This window comes from Gymnodraco acuticeps, unplaced genomic scaffold, assembly GCF_902827175.1.
Source record: "Gymnodraco acuticeps unplaced genomic scaffold, fGymAcu1.1, whole genome shotgun sequence".
NCBI classification, from domain to species: domain Eukaryota; kingdom Metazoa; phylum Chordata; class Actinopteri; order Perciformes; family Bathydraconidae; genus Gymnodraco; species Gymnodraco acuticeps.
Window position 1 is genome coordinate 6,255,842 of NW_022992351.1, and position 19,089 is coordinate 6,274,930.

Sequence of the window (19,089 nt, forward strand, 5' to 3'; positions counted from 1 at the left end):
ACTCAACAGTTGACTTGTTACCATAATCCTCCATTTAGCCACCATTTCTTACTTAGTTGCACTGAAGAAAAGCACATTTTATTTTATTTGCCAGTAGGAAAAGGAGAAATCACTGTTGTTCTTACTGCTGACGGAATCACTGGAATAGCTCCTTCAGTTGTTGGTCATAGCCTGCAGAGTAAACAACATAAAACACAATTATAATACACTTCCTGTTTTTGAAATCCGAGGCTTTTGTTCGCTTCAGGTGACATTGTTTATGCTGGCAAGTAATCACAAAATGAAAGTGTTCCTCACTGTGTTAATCCAGTCGATGTAGGAGCTGACTTTAGTGAAGACTGTCGGCTTCTGGAGAACGTTGCAGCCCTGACCGGAGCCAAAGCTCACGGCGCCGTGGACGACCCAGGAGCCATCGGGGTTCTGACAGTTCAGGGGCCCACCAGAGTCCCCCTGCAGGTCAGCACACACACTGTTGGACAGCAGCTAATGTACAGACATTACAAAGGTACGACTTCCAGTGCTCACTTTAGTCATGCTGAACTGTTATTTTACACTCTTTCAAAGTAAAAGTATTTTCCTTTAATCTTCCTTTCATTGAGTCTTTGAAACTGTACTAAATGGAAACGTTAAAGATGACATAACTCATTGCTTTAATCGACCAAGAAACTGCTCAGGAACGGTTGACCAATCTTAAAATGAGAGTAAATGGAAAATATTCCCTCTAGAGTTGTAATGTTAGATTCAGCCAGTTAAAATTGAGGTGCTGCCTACTTGTTTTGACTGTAAAGGAAAAGGGTTTGTTATTCAACTCTGGGAGCAATGGTTCCAAAAGTGTCTTAGGCATTGTTGAAAGAGTTGGACCATATTGAATAAGAAGCCGGGTCATAACAATGAGTGGAGGAACATATGAGAGAATGGTGCAATCACTGACTGCTATAACATCTCTAGAAAACAGTAGTAACCCGGTTTAATCTTCAACTTCCCTGAGTGAACTCACATTACAGCCAGCGGTGATGCCGTCCCCCCCGGCACAGACCATCTTGTCCGTTGCCAGGACGCTCCACCAGTCGGGCAGTGAGCAGGTCTCCTGTCCGACCACAGGGAGCAGAGCCTGCTGCAGGAGGTCAGCTGCAGGGCCGCTGGCTGTGGGCACAAACAGGCTTAACTCAGGTAGGAAATTAGATTTAGCTCTAAAGGGAGGTTTGCTCAGGGGACAGGTGGGAGATCATGTGTTGCTGTTACTGATAGTGTCAAAGGGAGAGTAAGATGATTTCATTTAATACCAAAACTAATGCTATCCCATGCTAAACTGGATCATGCTCTAGTTGTGTATAGTGTGTAACTTTACAGCTTTAATACAAACAAACTCTCCCCTGAGTGGGAACTTCTAACTAAATGTTTACACTCTTCCAATGGGGAAAGAGTGTCCAGGTCCTTGTAGAAAACTACTAGAAGCTTATGAGCATCACACATGTCTTCTTGTTGAATGATAAAAAGAGCATGCTTTTCTATTGTATGACACAATCTATGTCAAATGCAGTAAGCAGAGCATTTTAATGTAAAACTAAATCCAATAAAATGCATGGGTTGTGTTTATTATTTTGTCTTGTTGGAACCATAGAGGTTGGAACACATCAAGCCTACTGCTTGAACTGGGAGTGTTCCCACTTTTCAAAACAAGAGTTGTGGTTAAAGTCAAAACATAACCATGCTGTTATTTAAATACGATCTTGGTTAAATTGGTTTCTCTATTAATTTACACACCATTTAATTAAAAAAGCTGATCATCTTTTTAATTGGTACTTTGGTAGTAAATGAATCCCTACACGAGGTATGGTTAGGACTGAGATTTCTTAGCAGGCTGATAAGTTAAATCTTTTTGACAAATGAATTGCTGTGAAATGTCTTTGGCTTTGACATCACCAGTCATTTGACCTACATTGAGTGACATGTGCATAAACCCTGACTCAACACCTCTAGCAGACTTTCAATAAGTCCAGTGAGGACATTTGCAATGCAGTCGCAGATTGATTCTGTGGAGGTGCTTCGACCATGGATGTATAATAGGCTTCGACTCACTGGAGAGTCGACCCCAGCCGCTGACGTAGCAGGGAGCGCCGTGGGGCAGGACCACGCCCCGGGCCGGGAGGCAGGCGGGCATGACGGTGTCAGAGAAGGTGACGGGGGAAGACAGCTTGATAAGGGCGATGTCGTTACTGCAAAAGGCAAACAACACACCTAAAGTGAAGAAGTAATGACAACAAATCACGACGCTGAAGTTGGCTTCCGATTCAGAGCATCCGATTCGGCAGTTAAGGGGAAAGTTAAGGGACATTTAATTTACAGAGCTGAGCGAACAATCCTCCGTGTTTGAACCTCTTAAGGCGAGACACCCCAGGTGAATAGGGTAATTGTTTTAACTTAAAGGTATCAGCTAGAGATTTCTCCAGTTAATTACTTACAATAAGGCAATTGTTTTTTGTATTACAAGTTTTCTGAAATAGCATGTTTAAATATGCAAATGATCCATTATCTCATTAAATATGCACACATTTTAACACATTTCAGGAATCGAAATCTGAACTTTGGATAAAGCCAGGTTCAAAATTCTTGTTTCATTTTGTAGTCATATTAGTATCTAAGGCTTTTACAGAAGGGATATTGGATATCTCTTTTTATCACTCCATAAATCAGAAAATACTGTCAACAGCCCTAAAATATCCATTTTCGCCATGTTTTTAGGTGTACAATGTTGTATAATTCAGGCTATGAATTATATATGAGCAAACCCTTCTGTAAAAGCCTTCATAATATTGATAGGAATATAACTGGAAGGTTTGGTGTATCTACATGCTACTGAAGTTGACATTTCGAACTCAGAGTAGGAGAAAAAACTCATTTTGAGAAAACGACCTTTAAAGATTGCAGTGAGGCACTAGCTAAACCCTCCTGTTCTTTGGATGATAGCTTGCGCATCGACGCACTCCGTGAAGGTATTTCATGTTCGGGGTCATTTGTTTTTTGTATAATCTTGCTTCGTGCAAGTGACAATTGTTGTCGTCTTCTCTGTGAACGTTTTTTTTCGCCGTTCTTTTGCCATTTTGAGATTTCAATTCTAGCGGAAAGCTAACCAGGAAGTGTTTTAGCACACCACGTGACGCATCTGAACGAATCACGTTGTCAGAAATTGACACCAGCCAATGAGATTTTGTTTCTTGGTTTAAGACCCCTTTGTGCTTTCACGATTGGTTGCTGATACAAAGGAAATGACCATATTTGGATCTGATGAGATTGTGCAGGAGAGACACAGCTTTCCAACGATATCTCTGTTGACATGGTGCACACAGCGGTCGCCGTACTTTATGTTACGTTAGAATGCTAACTTTTGGTGAATTTAGGAGAAATCTACAGACGCAAATTCTTTCACACACAGTGACGTCATGAGCTACCCACAATGCAACACGCGCCATATATATATATATATAAATACGCCATTTTCATGGAGGTGCAAATATCCTGGAAGTGCAAATATAAACAGCTAGCTAACGTAGCAAGGCAGAGCGCACTAGTTTTTTTTTTCTGAATTAACGACCGAAGAAATCGCTGCATGTCTTCGGATTACATCTCTGGACTTGAGGGGTGTGCTCTAGGTCGTTACCAGCGTAAACTAGAGCTGTGTGGGTTGTCGGATTGCCTTTACAGACTGCGTCGATTTTGGCTGCATCCACGTCTAATTTCTGGAAACACCAGGTGAATACCCCACTTGTCACAATAATATTATCATGCCATTGCATATATGTGGTATTTTAGAGTTGACTAGATATTGATTAAGGCAAAAGACGATGATATTCAGTACAGGAAGCTTAGCAACACCTAGACGGTGTACAGCTAAACCCTTGGCCTGCTTGCACCTCGCGTAAAACGGCGGATACCGGAAGTACGGTGTCGCCCTCGGCCCAATACCCGTATGTGTGTGTGAAAGAATAGAGAAACTATAATAAAAATAAACACTTAAATGTGTATTTTGTACGTTTTCCTTCCAAAAGCCTGAAAGAAAACATGTTATAGAATCAAAATAGCACACAATCTCAAAATTGACCAGTACTTGAAAAACGATGTTTTTGCCTGCCGTGTCTCGCCTTAAATCGCTGCATAGCCGATTTATTTGGATTGGATTATCCCAGAGAGTTTAAATAACCCAGTTTGAGATTTGTGAAACCTTTATTCTATTTGTGAAAATACAAACAAGGGAGATTTCAGTGCTTTTTTTTTTTTTACATGTAGACCACATTAGACCAGGTCCTGATCTAAAACCACTAGACCTACACTCATCAAATCTGGACTGGATTATCCCACAGAGTCTAAAGATTCTTTATAACACAATTTCAGATTTGTGAAACCTTTATTCTATTTGTGAAAATACAAACAAGGGAGATTTCAGTGCTTTTTTCGCATCCTGACCACATTAGACCAGGTCCTGATCTAAAACCACTATACCTAGACTCATCAAATCTGGACTGGATTATCCCAGAGGGCCTAAAGATTCTTTATAACACAGTTTGAGATTTGTGAAACGTTAATTCTATTTGTGAAAATACAAAAAGTGAGATTTCAGTGCTTTTTCACATGTAGACCACATTAGACCAGGTCCTGATCTAAAACCACTAGACCTACACTCATCAAATCTGGACTGGATTATCCCAGAGGGCCTAAAGATTCTTTATAACACAGTTTCAGATTTGTGAAACCTTTATTCTATTTGTGGAAAATACAAAAAGGGAGATTTCAGTGCTTTTTTCACATGTAGACCACATTAGACCAGGTCCTGATCTGAAACCACTATACCTAGACTCATCAAATCTGGACTGAATTATTCCAGAGGGTCTAAAGATTCTTTATAACACAGCCAACTTCAGCGTCGTAACAAATCGATGGTTTGCTGAGTCAACAGTGAACTGATACTCTGCTAAAACATGGCGTCCTGCTGATGCTGCTCTTCACCAGAGCCTCTTCCCAATACCCCTCCTCGACTCCTCCTTTCCCTCACTCGCATCCCTTCCTTGTTTCTTAGCTCCGCCTCCGTAAAATGCGAGCGAGAGACATGAGGAGCTGGCGCGAGGACAGAGGAGTCCTCAGGTATTAATTGGGATGTCCTCATTCACTCAAACGTCACTCTTAAACGACGTCTGTTAATGATGACATGTGCACAGCTGTATCCCCTCTCGTCGGGCTTAACGGAATAACCCCTTAGAACCGGCCCATTTCTTGTTAAATATGTATTTAAATGAATGAATCTTTCTCTTGTTAGTCAAGGAATTCAATGTATGATGGTTGGTCCTGCTTTTGTGTTCCGTTATGGTGTAAAATGTAGCCTACATTCAAATACACATATAATTATAGTAATGTGAAAGCCTTTACTCTCAAAATGTGTGTCCTGTACAGTAGATCCCCACATTCACCACAAACCCACATTCAGGACTGTGAATTTAATAAATAATTTAACTCCTGAATATCTTAACACAAAACAATACAAATAATTATTATTTATCAAGATCTGGCCAGAAATAGCTTTCTTAATAGCTATGTTTTAGTGACGTTCAAGATCATTAAACATGACTTAAATTGTTAGTATAACCTTAAGAAATGAATTGCACATAATAATTCCCACGGAGCTGTGAGCACTTATACATTTATGTGACGCTTTTCCACTCATCTTCCAGTTGTCGGTTTTCCTCTGATGAAATCGACCAGCTGTGAAGGTGGGGGCGGGGCTTTTATACGTGAGTAGTGAAAACACTTCCGCGTAGTCTGCTCTCGCACCCGCCCTCCTTCCCCCCCGTGTGCATTTCATGTTCTCATTCATAACACTTCGTTCGATGTCTCACTATGGGATGCGCCTCATCGCGGAGCAAACAGAAGCATCAATCTCATTACGCCAATCCTGATTGGCTGGTGATCTTGACGTCAGCGTCAGGGAATCCACCCCCTATAAGTAGCTTGCGCTACCTCGCATGCGTCATTCAAACACCTCTTCTCGCTTCAGAGCACATCTCGATGGTAGCCGGGCTAGCTTAACAGTCCACAGACTGAACCCAAAGCTAACTTTCGGTCGACGGGCGCTCGCTGGCTAACTGTTTCGCAAGAAGACTGTTAATGCTAACACACCAGTTGGTATTACAATCGACCTCGCTGTTTCTTTCCTCGGAAATTAAGGTAAGGTTTTGATTTGTTCAAGCTAGCAACACACCTGTTGCTAGCTTGCTTTCCCTCACTACCGTCACCACGGTAGCGAGGCTACGTACCTGTTACGAGCGGGTCCTCTCCACGCCACGCGGCGAACAAGATGGATGCCTCTCTCCCTCACACCAGAGGAGTCAGGGACTCGGAGGCTCGGCTCTGCGGCTGCGGGTTGAAAATATCAGGCACAGACTCACACAGTCTGCTCGTCCTGCCTCGGGCTGGAACACGCCCAGGAGGCTATTGACAACCCCGGCTCGTGCGGGCATTGTGCCCGCTTCACCGTAAAGAGCCTCCGCCGACATTTAGCACGCCAAGCTAGCTTGTCGGGACAGGACCCCCTCATGTCCGCTGATTTGCCGGCTGGCAATCAAGATGCGGGGGCGTCCGCCGCAGAGATTGAGCCCTGCACTGTGTCGGTCTGGGGCTCATCAACAGCGGCAGCTGCGGAACCGGAGTCCCGCGCCGTGTCAGGCTGGGACCCGGTGGCGGCAAGAGACGCGAGAACGGAGCCCCACGCTTTACCAAGCTGGGGCTCCCGGCTGGACCTCACCATGGTTTCGCCCGCGGAGGATGTCCTGGAATTGAATTATATGGAGGACGAAGAGGGTGCCTCTGAGTTCCTCCTGTCTGATTCGGATGAGCAAGAAGACGATATCTTCGTGTCATCGGCTCAGGCTGCAAAGCCGGGAGCGATGGCTGCTCTCCCGGGCGATAGCACACCAGCTTCGCCCTGTCTGAGCATGGACCTGCAGGCCGTGTGTCAGCGTGCCGCGTCCAGACTAGACATCCCGCGGCCCGAAATGGCCAAGGAGACCTCCAGGTCCCGTTACGAGGGGAAACATTTTCCCCAAGCAACGAGGACAAAGAGGCAACTCCTTCCGGTCTTCCCGGAGATGTTGGATGAGGTGTCGGTCTCGTGGAGAGACCGGCCCTTTAGCAACAAGGCCCCAATCCAGGGTGCCTCCTCCCTAGACTGTGACGGTATGGAGAGGCTCGGCCTGCTCCGCATACCGCCTATGGAACCGCTGGTGGCAGCCCACCTCCTACCGAGGCTGGTCCCGTCACCAAGCAGGAACCCCACGCTGCCAGCGAAGGCGGACCGATTCCAGTCGACCATGACTGAACGGTCCTACAGAGCCGCAGCGTTGTCCGCCAGGGCTTTGAACGTTTCCTCGCTGCTAACCGCATAACAAGCGGAGCTCTGCGAGGATCTGTCAAGCAATCCTGGACCGGCCGTTCTGGACGAGATGGCCGCGATCACAGACATTTGTCTCCGTGTTCAACGCTGCGCCGTCCAGGCCACGGGCAAGGCAATGGGGATCATGGTGGTGCAGGAAAGAGCTAGATGGCTCAACCTCACCAACCTCCCAGACCGGGAAAAGGAGGATGTGCTAGACATGCCCATCGTTCCCGAGGGGATTTTCGGCTCCGCTCTCGCCTCCATGCAGAGGAGATGCGAGTCGAAAAAGAAGGAGGACGAGGCCCTCCACCTCTGTCTCCCTCGAAGGGTCCAGCCGCTGCCTTCACAGCGGCAGTCCTTCGCCCAAGCTGCCTCGAACCCTGCTCGGTTCAAAGTACCAAAACAGCAGAGGTCGCAGCCCGCCCCGAGTCCCCAGCCCAGGCAGGAGACGAGGGCGAGTTGGCCTAGAACATCTCCGGTTCCGGCTGCAGCCCAGGCGCAGCCAACCCAGAATTTCGGCCAGCAGTTGAGGAAGAAGAAGCGGGCGGCCTGACAGCCCCCCCCTCTCCCCTCTGTGACATAGCTGGAAGTCCACGGTTCCCCAGCTCTAGATGTGTTCCCGCTGCCTCGAGAGATGCCTCAACGCCATCCTCAAGTCCGCAAAAACACATGTCACAATATTGTTGTTGTTTCTCACATAAACCATTTTCCGCTGACGCATCCAGGCTTCAGGCCAAGGGCGCAGCTCAAAAAAATGAAAAGAAAAACAATAAAAACAATAAACAGTCCGTCAACTGTTCCCCTTCTGAGAGCAGCTACGGCCTTTCTCAAAAGGCGGATAATAGACGGGTCTGTGAAGGCACCACCGTCACGCGCATGCGCAGTGCCGGCTGGGGTTGTGAAGGCACCACCGTCACGCACATGCGCAGTGTCGGTGGGGATTGTCAAAATGGGGTACCACCGTGTTCAGACACTAGAGGGCCCCATAACACAACAAATAGAGACTCAGAGGGTAAGAGACGTGACATCTCACAACATCTGCTTGGGTTTTCAAGACAGTAACACGGGGCTACAGACTCCAATTCGCTGTCACCCCCCCTCGCTTCTCGGGCATTCTGTATTCACAAGCCCGAGGAGAGTCAGCCCATATTCTAGAGAGAGAGATCCTCTCACTTCTAGAAAAGAGGGCTATATCTATAGTACCCGCCGAGCAGAGTCAGAGCGGCTTTTATTCCAAGTATTTCCTCGTTCCCAAACGGGGAGGGAACGGGATTCGGCCAATACTAGATTTGAGGGTTCTGAACAAATCTCTAAAAAGATACAAATTCAGAATGCTCACACATCTCTGCTGCGTCTCGTGCGACAAAACGACTGGTTTACATCAGTCGACCTGAAAGATGCGTATTTCCACATCCCAGTATATTACCCACACAGGAAATATCTGAGGTTCGCATTTCAGGGGATCTGTTACGAATACAGAGTACTTCCCTTCGGTCTGTCTCTCAGTCCAAGAGTGTTTGTACGATGTACGGAAGCCGCGATAGCCCCGTTAAGACAACAGGGTATTCGCCTGGCGACCTACCTAGACGACTGGCTGCTTCTCGCACAGTCGGAGCAGGAGGCTATTACGCAGACAAATGTCCTCGTAAAGCACCTGCTCAACCTGGGTTTCATAATAAACACAGAGAAGAGCATGTTGTGCCCAGCACAGACTGTACTCTTCCTGGGTTTACACCTGAAATCGGTGCACTTTTCAGCCCGCCTGTCAGCGGAAAGAGTGAAAGCTTTCAGAGCTTGTCTCGCTCATTTCCAGCTGCGCAAACATGTTCTCTTCAGATCATGCCTGCGGTTACTGGGGCTCATGGCGTCAGCCATCCTGGTCGTACGACTGGGACGCTTACACTTGAGGGAGTTTCAGCGCTGGGTAGCCGCTCTAAAACTAAACCCCACGCGTCATGGCGCGCGGAGAGTAATGGTTACTGTGAAATGCGTAAGGGCACTGTGCCACTTTTCTAGTACGGGGTGTGCCTATGGGTGCTGTCCTTTCACGGAAGGTGGTCACCACGGACGCATGTCTGACAGGCTGGGGAGGTATTTACGAAGGTCGTCCGGTGAGGGGTCTCTGGAGCAGAGACCTCCAGCGGGCGCACATACATTACCTTTTAGCTTTTAGCGGTGTTCCTCACCCTAAAACACGTTCTGCCTTTTCTCAGAGGACATCATGTCCTCGTGAGGACAGACAACACGACCACAATATCGTATATAAACCGCCAAGGGGGTTTGCGTTCTCTCCAGTTACACATGCTGGCACGCAAACTGATCTTATGGAGCGGCAGACGTCTCCTCTCTCTGAGAGCGACGCACGTACCAGGAGTGATGAACCTCGGGGCGGATCTACTGTCCAGAGGTGCACCACTATATGCAGACTGGACTCTACATCCAAGGATTGTGAGTCAGCTGTGGGTGCGTTACGGCAGAGCCGCGGTAGATCTGTTCGCATCAAAAGAAAATGCTCAATGTCAGCTATTCTTTTCAATGCGCGATTTAAACGCACCGTTAGGCGTGGACGCGCTCGCGCACGTTTGGCCTCCGGGCCTTCTGTACGCGTTCCCACCCCTGGCTCTGAAACCCCCAACTCTGGCCAGAGTGAGGGAACAACGCCACACACTTATCCTGATAGCTCCGCACTGGCCCGCAATGTACTGACTGGCGGAGATATATCAGCTGCTGTGCAGGCAGCAGTGGCAGCTCCCACTATGCAGGGACATACTGTCTCAGGCGGGGGGGGGCGATCACCCACACCCAGAGCGCTTGGCACTATGGGCCTGGCCCGTGAGTGGTACAATCTGAATACAGTGGGACTCCCTCAGAAGGTGATAAACACTATTCAGAGTGTGAGAGCTTCCTCCACCAGGTCTCTCTATGACTGTAAGTGGAGGGTGTTTGAGTAGTGGTCCCTTCAAAAAGGACACATCTCTTTTCAATGTCCTGTCGGGGTGATTTTATCATTTCTACAGGACTTAATTGATAAACACAGAGCTTTCTCTACGATCAAAGTGTACCTGGCTGCTATTGCTGCATGCCATGTGGGCTTTGAGGGAAAGACGGCTAGCCAACATCCTTTGGTCTGCCGTTTTATGAAAGGGGCTCGCAGGCTCCTCCCTGTTTCCAGGTCACTGGTGCCCTTATGGGACTTGGCAGTGGTTTTAGATGGGCTCACTCTAACCCCATTTGAACCCCTTGAATAAGCTGACATGAAGCACTTGTCACTCAAGACAGTGCTGTTACTGGCCCTGGCATCCGCCAAGCGAGTCAGTGACATTCATGCGCTATCTGTACATCCTTCATGCACTCAGTTCGCCCCAGGGCAAACGAGAGTGTTGTTGAAGCCCAACCCTGCCTTTATACCTAAGGTGGTTGGTTCATGTACCCCAATTGACATTGAGGCATTTCCTCCGCCACTGTGTTCCTGGATTTGCTGTGTCCAGTCCGTGCTTTACGCACCTATATGGACAGATCAAAAGAGTTTCGTCATAATGACCAACTCTTTGTGTCCTGGGCTAACCCTCAGAAGGGCAAGCCCGTTACTAAGCAACGGCTCTCCCACTGGATTGTGGAGGCAGTTGATTTGGCCTATACGAGTCAGGGTTTGCAGGCACCTTCGGGTCTGCGTGCTCATTCGACTCGTGGTCTGGCTACATCCTGGGCTTTGTTCAAGGGTGTTTCCATCCAAGACATTTGTGCAGCAGCGAGCTGGTCCTCGCCGCTCACTTTTGTCCGCTTTTACAGGCTAGACGTCTCTGCTCCTAGTGTGGCCCGAGCAGTGCTGGGCACCTTGTTGAGTCAGAGCTCTACCTGTTAAGTTCTGGTTGGTTTGGTGAATTTCGAGATAAGCTCGTCTGGCAATACGGGAGCTACAATATCCCATAGTGAGACATCGAACGGAGTGTTATGAATGAGAACTATAGGTTACTTACGTAACCCCAGTTCTCAGAGTAACATGTAGTGAGATGTCTCACCAGACGGCCCTCCTTGCTATGGTGAAGCGAGAAGAGGTGCTTATTTTGAATGACGCATGCGACGTAGCGCAAGCTACTTATAGGGGGTGGATTCCCTGACGCTGACGTCAAGATCACCAGCCAATCAGGATTGGCGTAATGAGATTGATGCTTCTGTTTGCTCCGCGATGAGGCGCATCCCATAGTGAGACATCTCACTACATTTTACTCTGAGAACTGGGGTTACGTAAGTAACCTATAGTTTCATGGATGTATAATAAGAACGTGCATTTCAGCTATTGGGATGTCCTTCAAAATGGCGTGTCTTGATCGATTTCCGGGTCAAGTCCCGGAGGAGGGGGAGAGAGGAGTAGAGGAGGGGTATTGGGATGAGGCTCAGGACTCCTGAGGTGTTATTGAGCTGTTGAGTGTGTATTACCGGCTGAGCATGGTGTTGTAGTCGTCGTGACTGATAATTGTGGCTGCACTTATCGTTATCGAGCCCTCCTCGGTGGTCTTCAGGCTGTGTTTACCCAGCTCCACGCTGTAGTTGTAGCGGTCACTGTGGGATGGCAGATGACAAGCGGTTCAGACAGTAGTGTTGACTTTCCCACCTGTGTGGACAATACTGTGGTTGCATTCCAATAATCCAAAAATCAGCTCCTAAATTCTAACCCTATCTCCTATTCCTTGACCTCTGAGTGAAACGTCACGGGGTTAAGGGATAGTGGATAGGAGAATTCAAAAGGACTTAGGAGAAGAGACTGCGGGGTTGCGTTCCGATAATCCAAAAATCAACTCCTAAATTCTAACCCTATCTCCTATTCCTTGACCTCTGAGTGAAACGTCACGGGGTTAAGGGATAGTGGATAGGAGAATTCAAAAGGACTTAGGAGAAGAGACCGCGGTACTTTAGAGAATCCGAATGCACTTTCACTATCCGAGGTGTTTATGATGCGCCAGCGGACGTCATAAATGTGCGTCTGCTGCTGTGGGGAAACTATGGAAACTACAGTTTTCTATACAGCGGACTACAACATGGATGTTTAATAAGAACGAGGGACTACTGTAAACTCATCTAGAGATTCTGCACCGTGCTCTGATGCTGTTGCTTTATGCTTTATGAACGTGGACAACAGAGAAACATATTCTTCATGACCAAAGTTGGAATTGAAATAAAAAAGGAAAGTGAAACTTATGCTCGTCACCCTCTCCCTCCGGTCCACATTAATACAAATGATCCCAATATGTATGATTGTATGAACTATGAAAATATCTTAAAATCAATACAAATGTATTTATTATAAATGTTAGTCCTTAACATCTATCACTGTGTATATCACCATTCAAACATCTTTTAAAAGTTGAACAAACCCCACACAGCTCAGTGAAGACTGTGAGATGTTGACTTTATTTGATCATTTCAGTCAAAACTAACATTCATATTTCTCTTTTTGATTATAATACTGATGAACGTTCAGAAAAAAGCACTTTGGCAACTTACCACATACGTTTTAAAAAGCTTAATAAGCACCGTAACTTTCATGATATCATTTCTCGGTCATAATCGGTTGTTTCCGTGAACGGCCGACTGTTGAGTGACGGCAAATGCTGCGGCTGCAATGCATTGTGGGGCAGCATTTTCTCCTCTCCTTTCGTCAAGGGAGGTCCAGTGGTTCCTAAGCTAAAGGAGGTTATAAAGGAAGTTTGAAACCTCCTTTCCTTTCATTTGGAGAATTGGAACGGCACTTAACATGGCTGCCACTGACGTACTTCCGGGTCATTTCACTTGGTTAGGAAGGTTCCTAAGCTAAATGGACTATTGGAACGCAACCTGTGATTAAGCCCACGGTGTAGCCTACTGCAAATGTTTGGTAGTCCTGTAGAGGTAATGCCTGGAGACCAAGCTGTTTTTAACCGATTTTAAAACGGTAATGTTACAGTAGGCTATAGTTATCCTACTTTTGTATTAAGATTCTGATTTTAAAAATGAAGGAACAACTTCTTGAACTTCTCTAAATACCATTCTCTTATATATTTGGTCCAGGCATGGTGGCCCTGTTGTTTACTGAAATACCCTGCTTTTCTGTTCATTCCCAAACCCAACATCTCTCACATTACCAAAAAAAAGCAAAACTCATAATCCCCTGTAGGGCAGAGGAGTATTTCTTTGGTTAGGCATAATAAATATAAATGCTATTCTTGAACTGGGCATGTAAAAACATTTAGAGTTTAGTTGATTATGATTAGTAGGGACTGTTCTTGATTGTATACAACTTCCACAGGTTATCAATTCAACAAATTAGAATACTTTGCATCCAAAAATATCTTTTGTATATCAATTACACACCCTTTGTTACTCCAATTCTTGAGGAATATGTGTTATTTGTGAATGCCGAAGAATTTAAAAACAGAAAATGAATTAAAGTAAATGGGGGCTGTGTTCAACAGTAAAACTATATCCAAACATCTCACACAACACGTGCAATACAGACCCGGCGCCGTGGCCAAGGCCCTCCCATTTGACATTCCTGCCCTCCCCCAATAAACACTTTTTATTTTATTTGTCAGGTGTATGCTTAATACTTCTAAACCCATACATTTTCAACAAAACGTTACTATTTTAAACACTTTTGCATTTCTCCCTGTGAGTCTGGGACCAGTCCGGAAGTTTCTAACTGTGTTGATATTTAGCAAAAATGCATGTGTTTAGAACGTTTTAAGACTTGGATAAGTGTGCACAAGTTGTATACACATTTGTAAGTAGATGTTTTGAAATAGTTTTGCTGTTGTTGAACACACCTCCCATTTTCTTCCATTCATCAAGACTTTGCTCTATGTTTGGATTGTTGGTTTACAGGGGAGGCATACAAGAAGCAAACGTCTCTTTCTTCTAGGATACTAACTAACATGTGGTGGGTTATTACAAATGGTCATTTTGTGAGGAAAATATTCCTTTTCTTTCTTTTTTTCGTGGTTTTTAAAGCCTTTAATCAATATCATGCTGTATTTTAACTGTGATTATTCACAACCTTTCCTTCAGGGTGCATTTTGACATACTTGATGCAGTGAGCAGCAGTGAGGACCCAGTCAGAAGAGATGAGGGTCCCTCCACAGACGTGCCTCCAGCGCCCACTGCCGTCCGACTGAAGAGAGATCTGAGCACAGCAGAGAGAGGGGACAAGTGTGCATGCATAATGACTCTTCAATTTCAACAAGCTACATATTCATTTAATCTCTCCACCCTCTATGTCTTTTCTGGAGGAGAACTTATTATCAGGAATTCAGCAGAACAAAAAAAAGATTCATAGTGTACATTTGTAAATATGGTGTCACTTTTGTATCTGTAGTGGTAATAATGTAGTGTTTTCTGTGTTCTGTAGTTGTCAGAGTGAACGTTTTTTCAATATTTATTGCGTTCTTTACCTGCCAGGGCCAGCTGTGAGGCCTGACGTCCTCTCCTGCCACCACCCTGCTCAGCACAGGGGGGAAGGTGGGGAGGCCACATCCGTATGCTGGGACAAGGTGAGGAAGGTTTATTGTGATTCTCGCACCAGGCTAAACATGTCGAGTAGGTGATTATACATTTTGGATTAATTATAGTCGAGAATTTACTTCAGTTAAGGTTTGGTGATTCTTAAACGATTCACATTTTATATAAAAGAAAAGGCACATGTCAACAATACTCTGTTCTCTGCATTGTACATTATGTCCCTTTTGAAACATAAATAATGATAAGGGACTATTCACTTAGATTCTGCTACAGAAAATGAGTAATTTATCTTAGAGAATTAAAACTGTTTTACCGCTAGCTACCAAAAAAGCGAAGACCACCAGTCTCCTCATGACTGTAGGGTGTGTGTAGGCTTAAACCTTGTGCTAAAAACAGGCGTGCATTTATACTGAATGTTATCAACTTTTGGATAACTTGGCTGTCACATGCAGAAAGTCAAACAAGCGGTGGAGTCTGAGAACACAGCATGTGGTTACCGAATGGATTTTCCCAGCACTAGCCTCGTTTGGAAACATTGGATGCGTTGTACTTTTTAAGTATACTGTTTTATATACTGTATGTCAAAATAAAAGTACATTTAGATCCAGGCAAAAACTGTACAAAACATAAAAGAAGACACTATTTTTGATTTATAGTTCCACATTTTATTTTTATTTGACATGAGCACAATGGCTCTGATGCCAAAAGCTTGTCCTCTCAATAGGCCACCATTTTCTGTGGAAGAAATGATAGATGTGTTAGATTTAGTGCAGAGTGATGTTGTAAGCAAAAGTAGGATTATTAAATGTATCCAGATTCTTTCTAATATGTATACAAAACATATTATAGCGCATACGACAGTATATGAACCCAGAAGATATTCACTGACAGTAAAATAAAAACAGATAATCTTGAAAAAAAAATAAGAAAAAGTGAATAATAGTAAAAAATATATAATAGTAAATACAAAAAATTGTTTAACGAATCTTTTTGCTTTAGTGGGAGTGTCGGAGCTTACAGAGCTGATCCAGTCGATGTAGGAGCTGACTCGGGTGAACACGGTGGGCTTTTTGGGGAAATTGCAGCTGAGCCCGGATCCGAAGCTGACGATGCCCTGGACCTCCCAGGCTCCATCAGTCCTCCTGCAGTTCAGAGGGCCGCCGGAGTCCCCCTGAGTCATGTGAGAGGAAACATATGATGCAAACTCCACAATTAACACTGACGTCTTGTCCTAGAAAGACACTCTGTGACTGTTCTTGGTGTTTACATCTAACGTTACTGATGATAACTTACAGACATTTCTATTCATATAATCTTAGACATTTTAACTGAATCACTTTATCTGAAATACTGGATGTTGTTGACACAAAAGAAACATATGAGGAGAAATAATTTTAAGAGTTTTGGATAAATAGAATACAGTATCATAGGAAGAATCTCAGATAAAGGACTCAAATTTAAAAAGTAAGGGTACCGACTGTTACCCTATGTACTGTATGTGTTACAGCTATTAATCATCTGTAGATTTTCTAGATTAAACAATTAAATGTCCATGATTTGGTAGAAAAAGCCAAACATAATTTCCTGACACTGTCAAATCCAAGTTGATACGTTTGAAAAGCTTTTCAATAGTTGAGTTTGACCAACAGTCACCAAAACACATTTGAACTATCATTTAAAAAATACAGCATTTACAGATTAAAGAAACATCAGTGTCCATTTTACTGATGCTGGAATGGTGCTTTAATACAATGTGTCATATTGTGTTGTTTTACACTTACGTTGCAGCCAGACACAACTCCATCTCCACCGGCACACACCATGGTCTCCTTCACCTGAGCCCCCCACCAATCAGACTTGGTGCAGGTGGCGTGGTCCACCACAGGCAGGAGGGCCTGCTGCAGGATATCAGCGATGGGACCCCCGGCTGTGAGGGGCAGAGATGCTCAATACCTCAACTTCAGCTCAGGTTAAACACTGGTGAGAAACTTTGGGCAAACAAATCATTTCTCTCCACCGTTTAACCGTGGATACAAATAAATATATATACCAGATATTTTTCTTATCAATCAACATTACTTTTGTAGTGTCCGAAAAATGTAGGCTTAAATACTAAGATGTACACTAACCTTTGTACACTAAACAAGCTGTTGGTATAATAAATAATAGGATTTATTTGATTATATGTATTGTTATACTAAGTGTTTTCTGCCTAATAATTATAAATTAATGCTATATCGTCCTCATACACTTTACACTAACCTTAATTCCAACAACCGGTTACTCCTCATCCAGTGATATTTCAAGTGATCAATTAAATAAACATTTTTATATATTTTGTCTCAAAGAAAGGCAGGAGATGGGCACTAACTGTAGACGCGACCCCATCCAGTGACGTAGCAGGGCTCGTGATGGGGGAGGGTGAAGCCAGCAGCAGGCAGGCAGGCAGCCATGATGCTGTCAGAGGAGGAGACAGGGGACTCCAGCTTGATCAGGGCGATGTCGTTACTGGGGAGGAGACATAAGTTAGGATTCGTTCTTACTGTACATACATTCTCAAATAAGTGTCACAACTCATAGCCACAACCTAAATGAAATGTTATTTATTTACCGGATGAAGAAGGGGTTCCACTTCTCATGCACAATAATGTTAGAGGTGCCCATGAACACAGCGCTCTGCTCTGTCTCTATCAGGTTGTGCTTTCCCATGGCCACTCTGTACTCCCTGCCACTGCTGCAAGTTGACAGAGAGAATAATATGAAGCAGGGATGAATAGGCTTTGAGATCACCTTAAAAAATTACATATTCTAATGATTTTCTTTAGTAAATGTAAAACACAATCATTAGGCAAACAGGAAACAGGAATTGTAGCCTATATGGAAACAAGCATTTTAATCTTTTGTCAAGTGAAAATATCATTCACCAATCAGCTAGCAATCTGCTCAATTAGTGTCCTATATAACTAAATGCTGTTCTAAATTTGGTCGCTAGATTTTAAGAATTTCTTAAATAAAGTGAAACTGTATTGAAAACGTATTTAATAACTTAATATATGTTGCATGAAGAGTTTTGGTCTCCACTGTTTCATACCTGATGCAGTGAGCAGCAGTGAGGACCCACTGGTCTGAGATCAGAGTGCCTCCACAGGTGTGCCTCCACTCGCCCTGTCTGTTGTACTGCAGGGAAATCTAAAACACACATATGAACATCATATCATCAGCTTTCTTTACGTTTTCTTTGAAGGTAATACTCCATTAAATGTATACTGACTTCCAAATGTTCATTTATTTTGACTGAACATTTCCTGGTTTAATTATGTATTCATCTTTTTGTTTTTGTATTCCTTTTTTCAAACACATTTCCCTTTTTGTTGTCTTTTAAACATTACTTTCATGCATTTCTTCTCTTTATGGACAACACTGCGAATTGGCAGTGTCTTTAAATGATGCTACACAAATTGCCTTGCCTCTTTCAAAATTCGACAATTCTTAACACATACTGTATATCTTAATTATAAACCTTTAATTTACTTAACTCTTATCAAGTAAATAGTCTAAAATAAGTATATTTCAGACAGTTGTCTTTTCAGAGCATGTTTTACCTGCCAGGGCCAGCTGTTAGGCCTGACTTCCTCTCCCCCAACCACCCTGCTCACCACAGGGGCGATGGTGGGCTGGCCGCACCCGTAGGCTGAAACAGACACATAAACTCTCTTAAAACCAAACTGTTAATCTGCATTGCGTTTAAAGAGAACACTGCAAACTGTATGTCAGACAGATGGCTGTAACAATGCTGTGTGTGAAAGATTCTTACCACCAGCAACAAAGAGAGCAAGCACCACAAACTTCATCATGTCTGAATATACAGTTTGCCTTTTAATATGTGACATATTTATACAGTTCATGGTGTTATGCAACTTGCGAAACTGGATCAAATTCCTGGAACATTTCCCAGGGGCGGTTGGTCGTCTGCCAAGGTTGGTTGGTGGTTCAATTCCCAGCCCTAATAGTCAACATGTCGATGTTTACTTGGGCAAGATACTTAACCCCAAATGGCTCCCGATGGCATGGCCAACGGTGTGTGTGAATGTTAGCTTTTCTGAGCAGGTGGCACTTTGTATGGCAGCTTATGCCTCTAATCAATCAATCAATGTTTATTTATATAGCCCAATATCACA

The 19,089-nt window shown here is 44.4% G+C and overlaps 2 protein-coding genes and 1 long non-coding RNA gene across 3 annotated transcripts; 1 reads left to right on the plus strand and 2 right to left on the minus strand.

Moving 5' to 3' along the window:
• Positions 1-56: 56 nt before the first annotated feature.
• Positions 57-15,264, minus strand: LOC117542081 (chymotrypsin-like elastase family member 2A). Its single transcript, XM_034209565.1, has 8 exons — positions 15,225-15,264; positions 14,845-14,933; positions 14,479-14,576; positions 11,858-11,980; positions 2,080-2,216; positions 998-1,143; positions 298-450; positions 57-171 (listed from the first exon to the last, which is right to left on the minus strand). The coding sequence occupies exons 1-8, from the start codon at positions 15,262-15,264 to the stop codon at positions 154-156; spliced, it is 804 nt and encodes a 267-aa protein (XP_034065456.1). The 3' UTR covers positions 57-153.
• Positions 14,503-16,953, plus strand: LOC117542083. Its single transcript, XR_004568371.1, has 4 exons — positions 14,503-14,602; positions 14,852-14,943; positions 15,911-16,091; positions 16,700-16,953. It is a non-coding gene; the product is annotated as an uncharacterized LOC117542083 (long non-coding RNA).
• Positions 15,554-18,771, minus strand: LOC117542082 (chymotrypsin-like elastase family member 2A). The gene is made up of 8 exons (XM_034209566.1): positions 18,726-18,771; positions 18,514-18,602; positions 18,003-18,100; positions 17,523-17,645; positions 17,283-17,419; positions 16,693-16,838; positions 15,930-16,082; positions 15,554-15,646 (listed from the first exon to the last, which is right to left on the minus strand). Exons 1-8 carry the CDS (start codon positions 18,763-18,765, stop codon positions 15,629-15,631), a joined length of 804 nt encoding a protein of 267 aa, XP_034065457.1. The 5' UTR covers positions 18,766-18,771; the 3' UTR covers positions 15,554-15,628.
• Between the last annotated feature and the right edge of the window lie 318 nt (positions 18,772-19,089).

Excerpts from the sequence above, each read along its gene's own strand:
- LOC117542081 (XM_034209565.1), bottom strand. The coding sequence starts at position 15,264 with ATGAGGAGACTGGTGGTCTTCGCTTTTTTGGTAGCTAGCG. Across the intron at positions 14,934-15,224 it reads CGCTTTTTTGGTAGCTAGCG|CATACGGATGTGGCCTCCCC; the intron begins GTAAAACAGTTT and ends ACCTTGTCCCAG. Across the intron at positions 1,144-2,079 it reads CGGCTGGGGTCGACTCTCCA|CCAGCGGCCCTGCAGCTGAC; the intron begins GTGAGTCGAAGC and ends TTGTGCCCACAG.
- LOC117542082 (XM_034209566.1), bottom strand. The coding sequence starts at position 18,765 with ATGATGAAGTTTGTGGTGCTTGCTCTCTTTGTTGCTGGTG. Across the intron at positions 18,603-18,725 it reads TGCTCTCTTTGTTGCTGGTG|CCTACGGGTGCGGCCAGCCC; the intron begins GTAAGAATCTTT and ends TGTCTGTTTCAG. Across the intron at positions 17,420-17,522 it reads TGGAACCCCTTCTTCATCCG|TAACGACATCGCCCTGATCA; the intron begins GTAAATAAATAA and ends TCTCCTCCCCAG.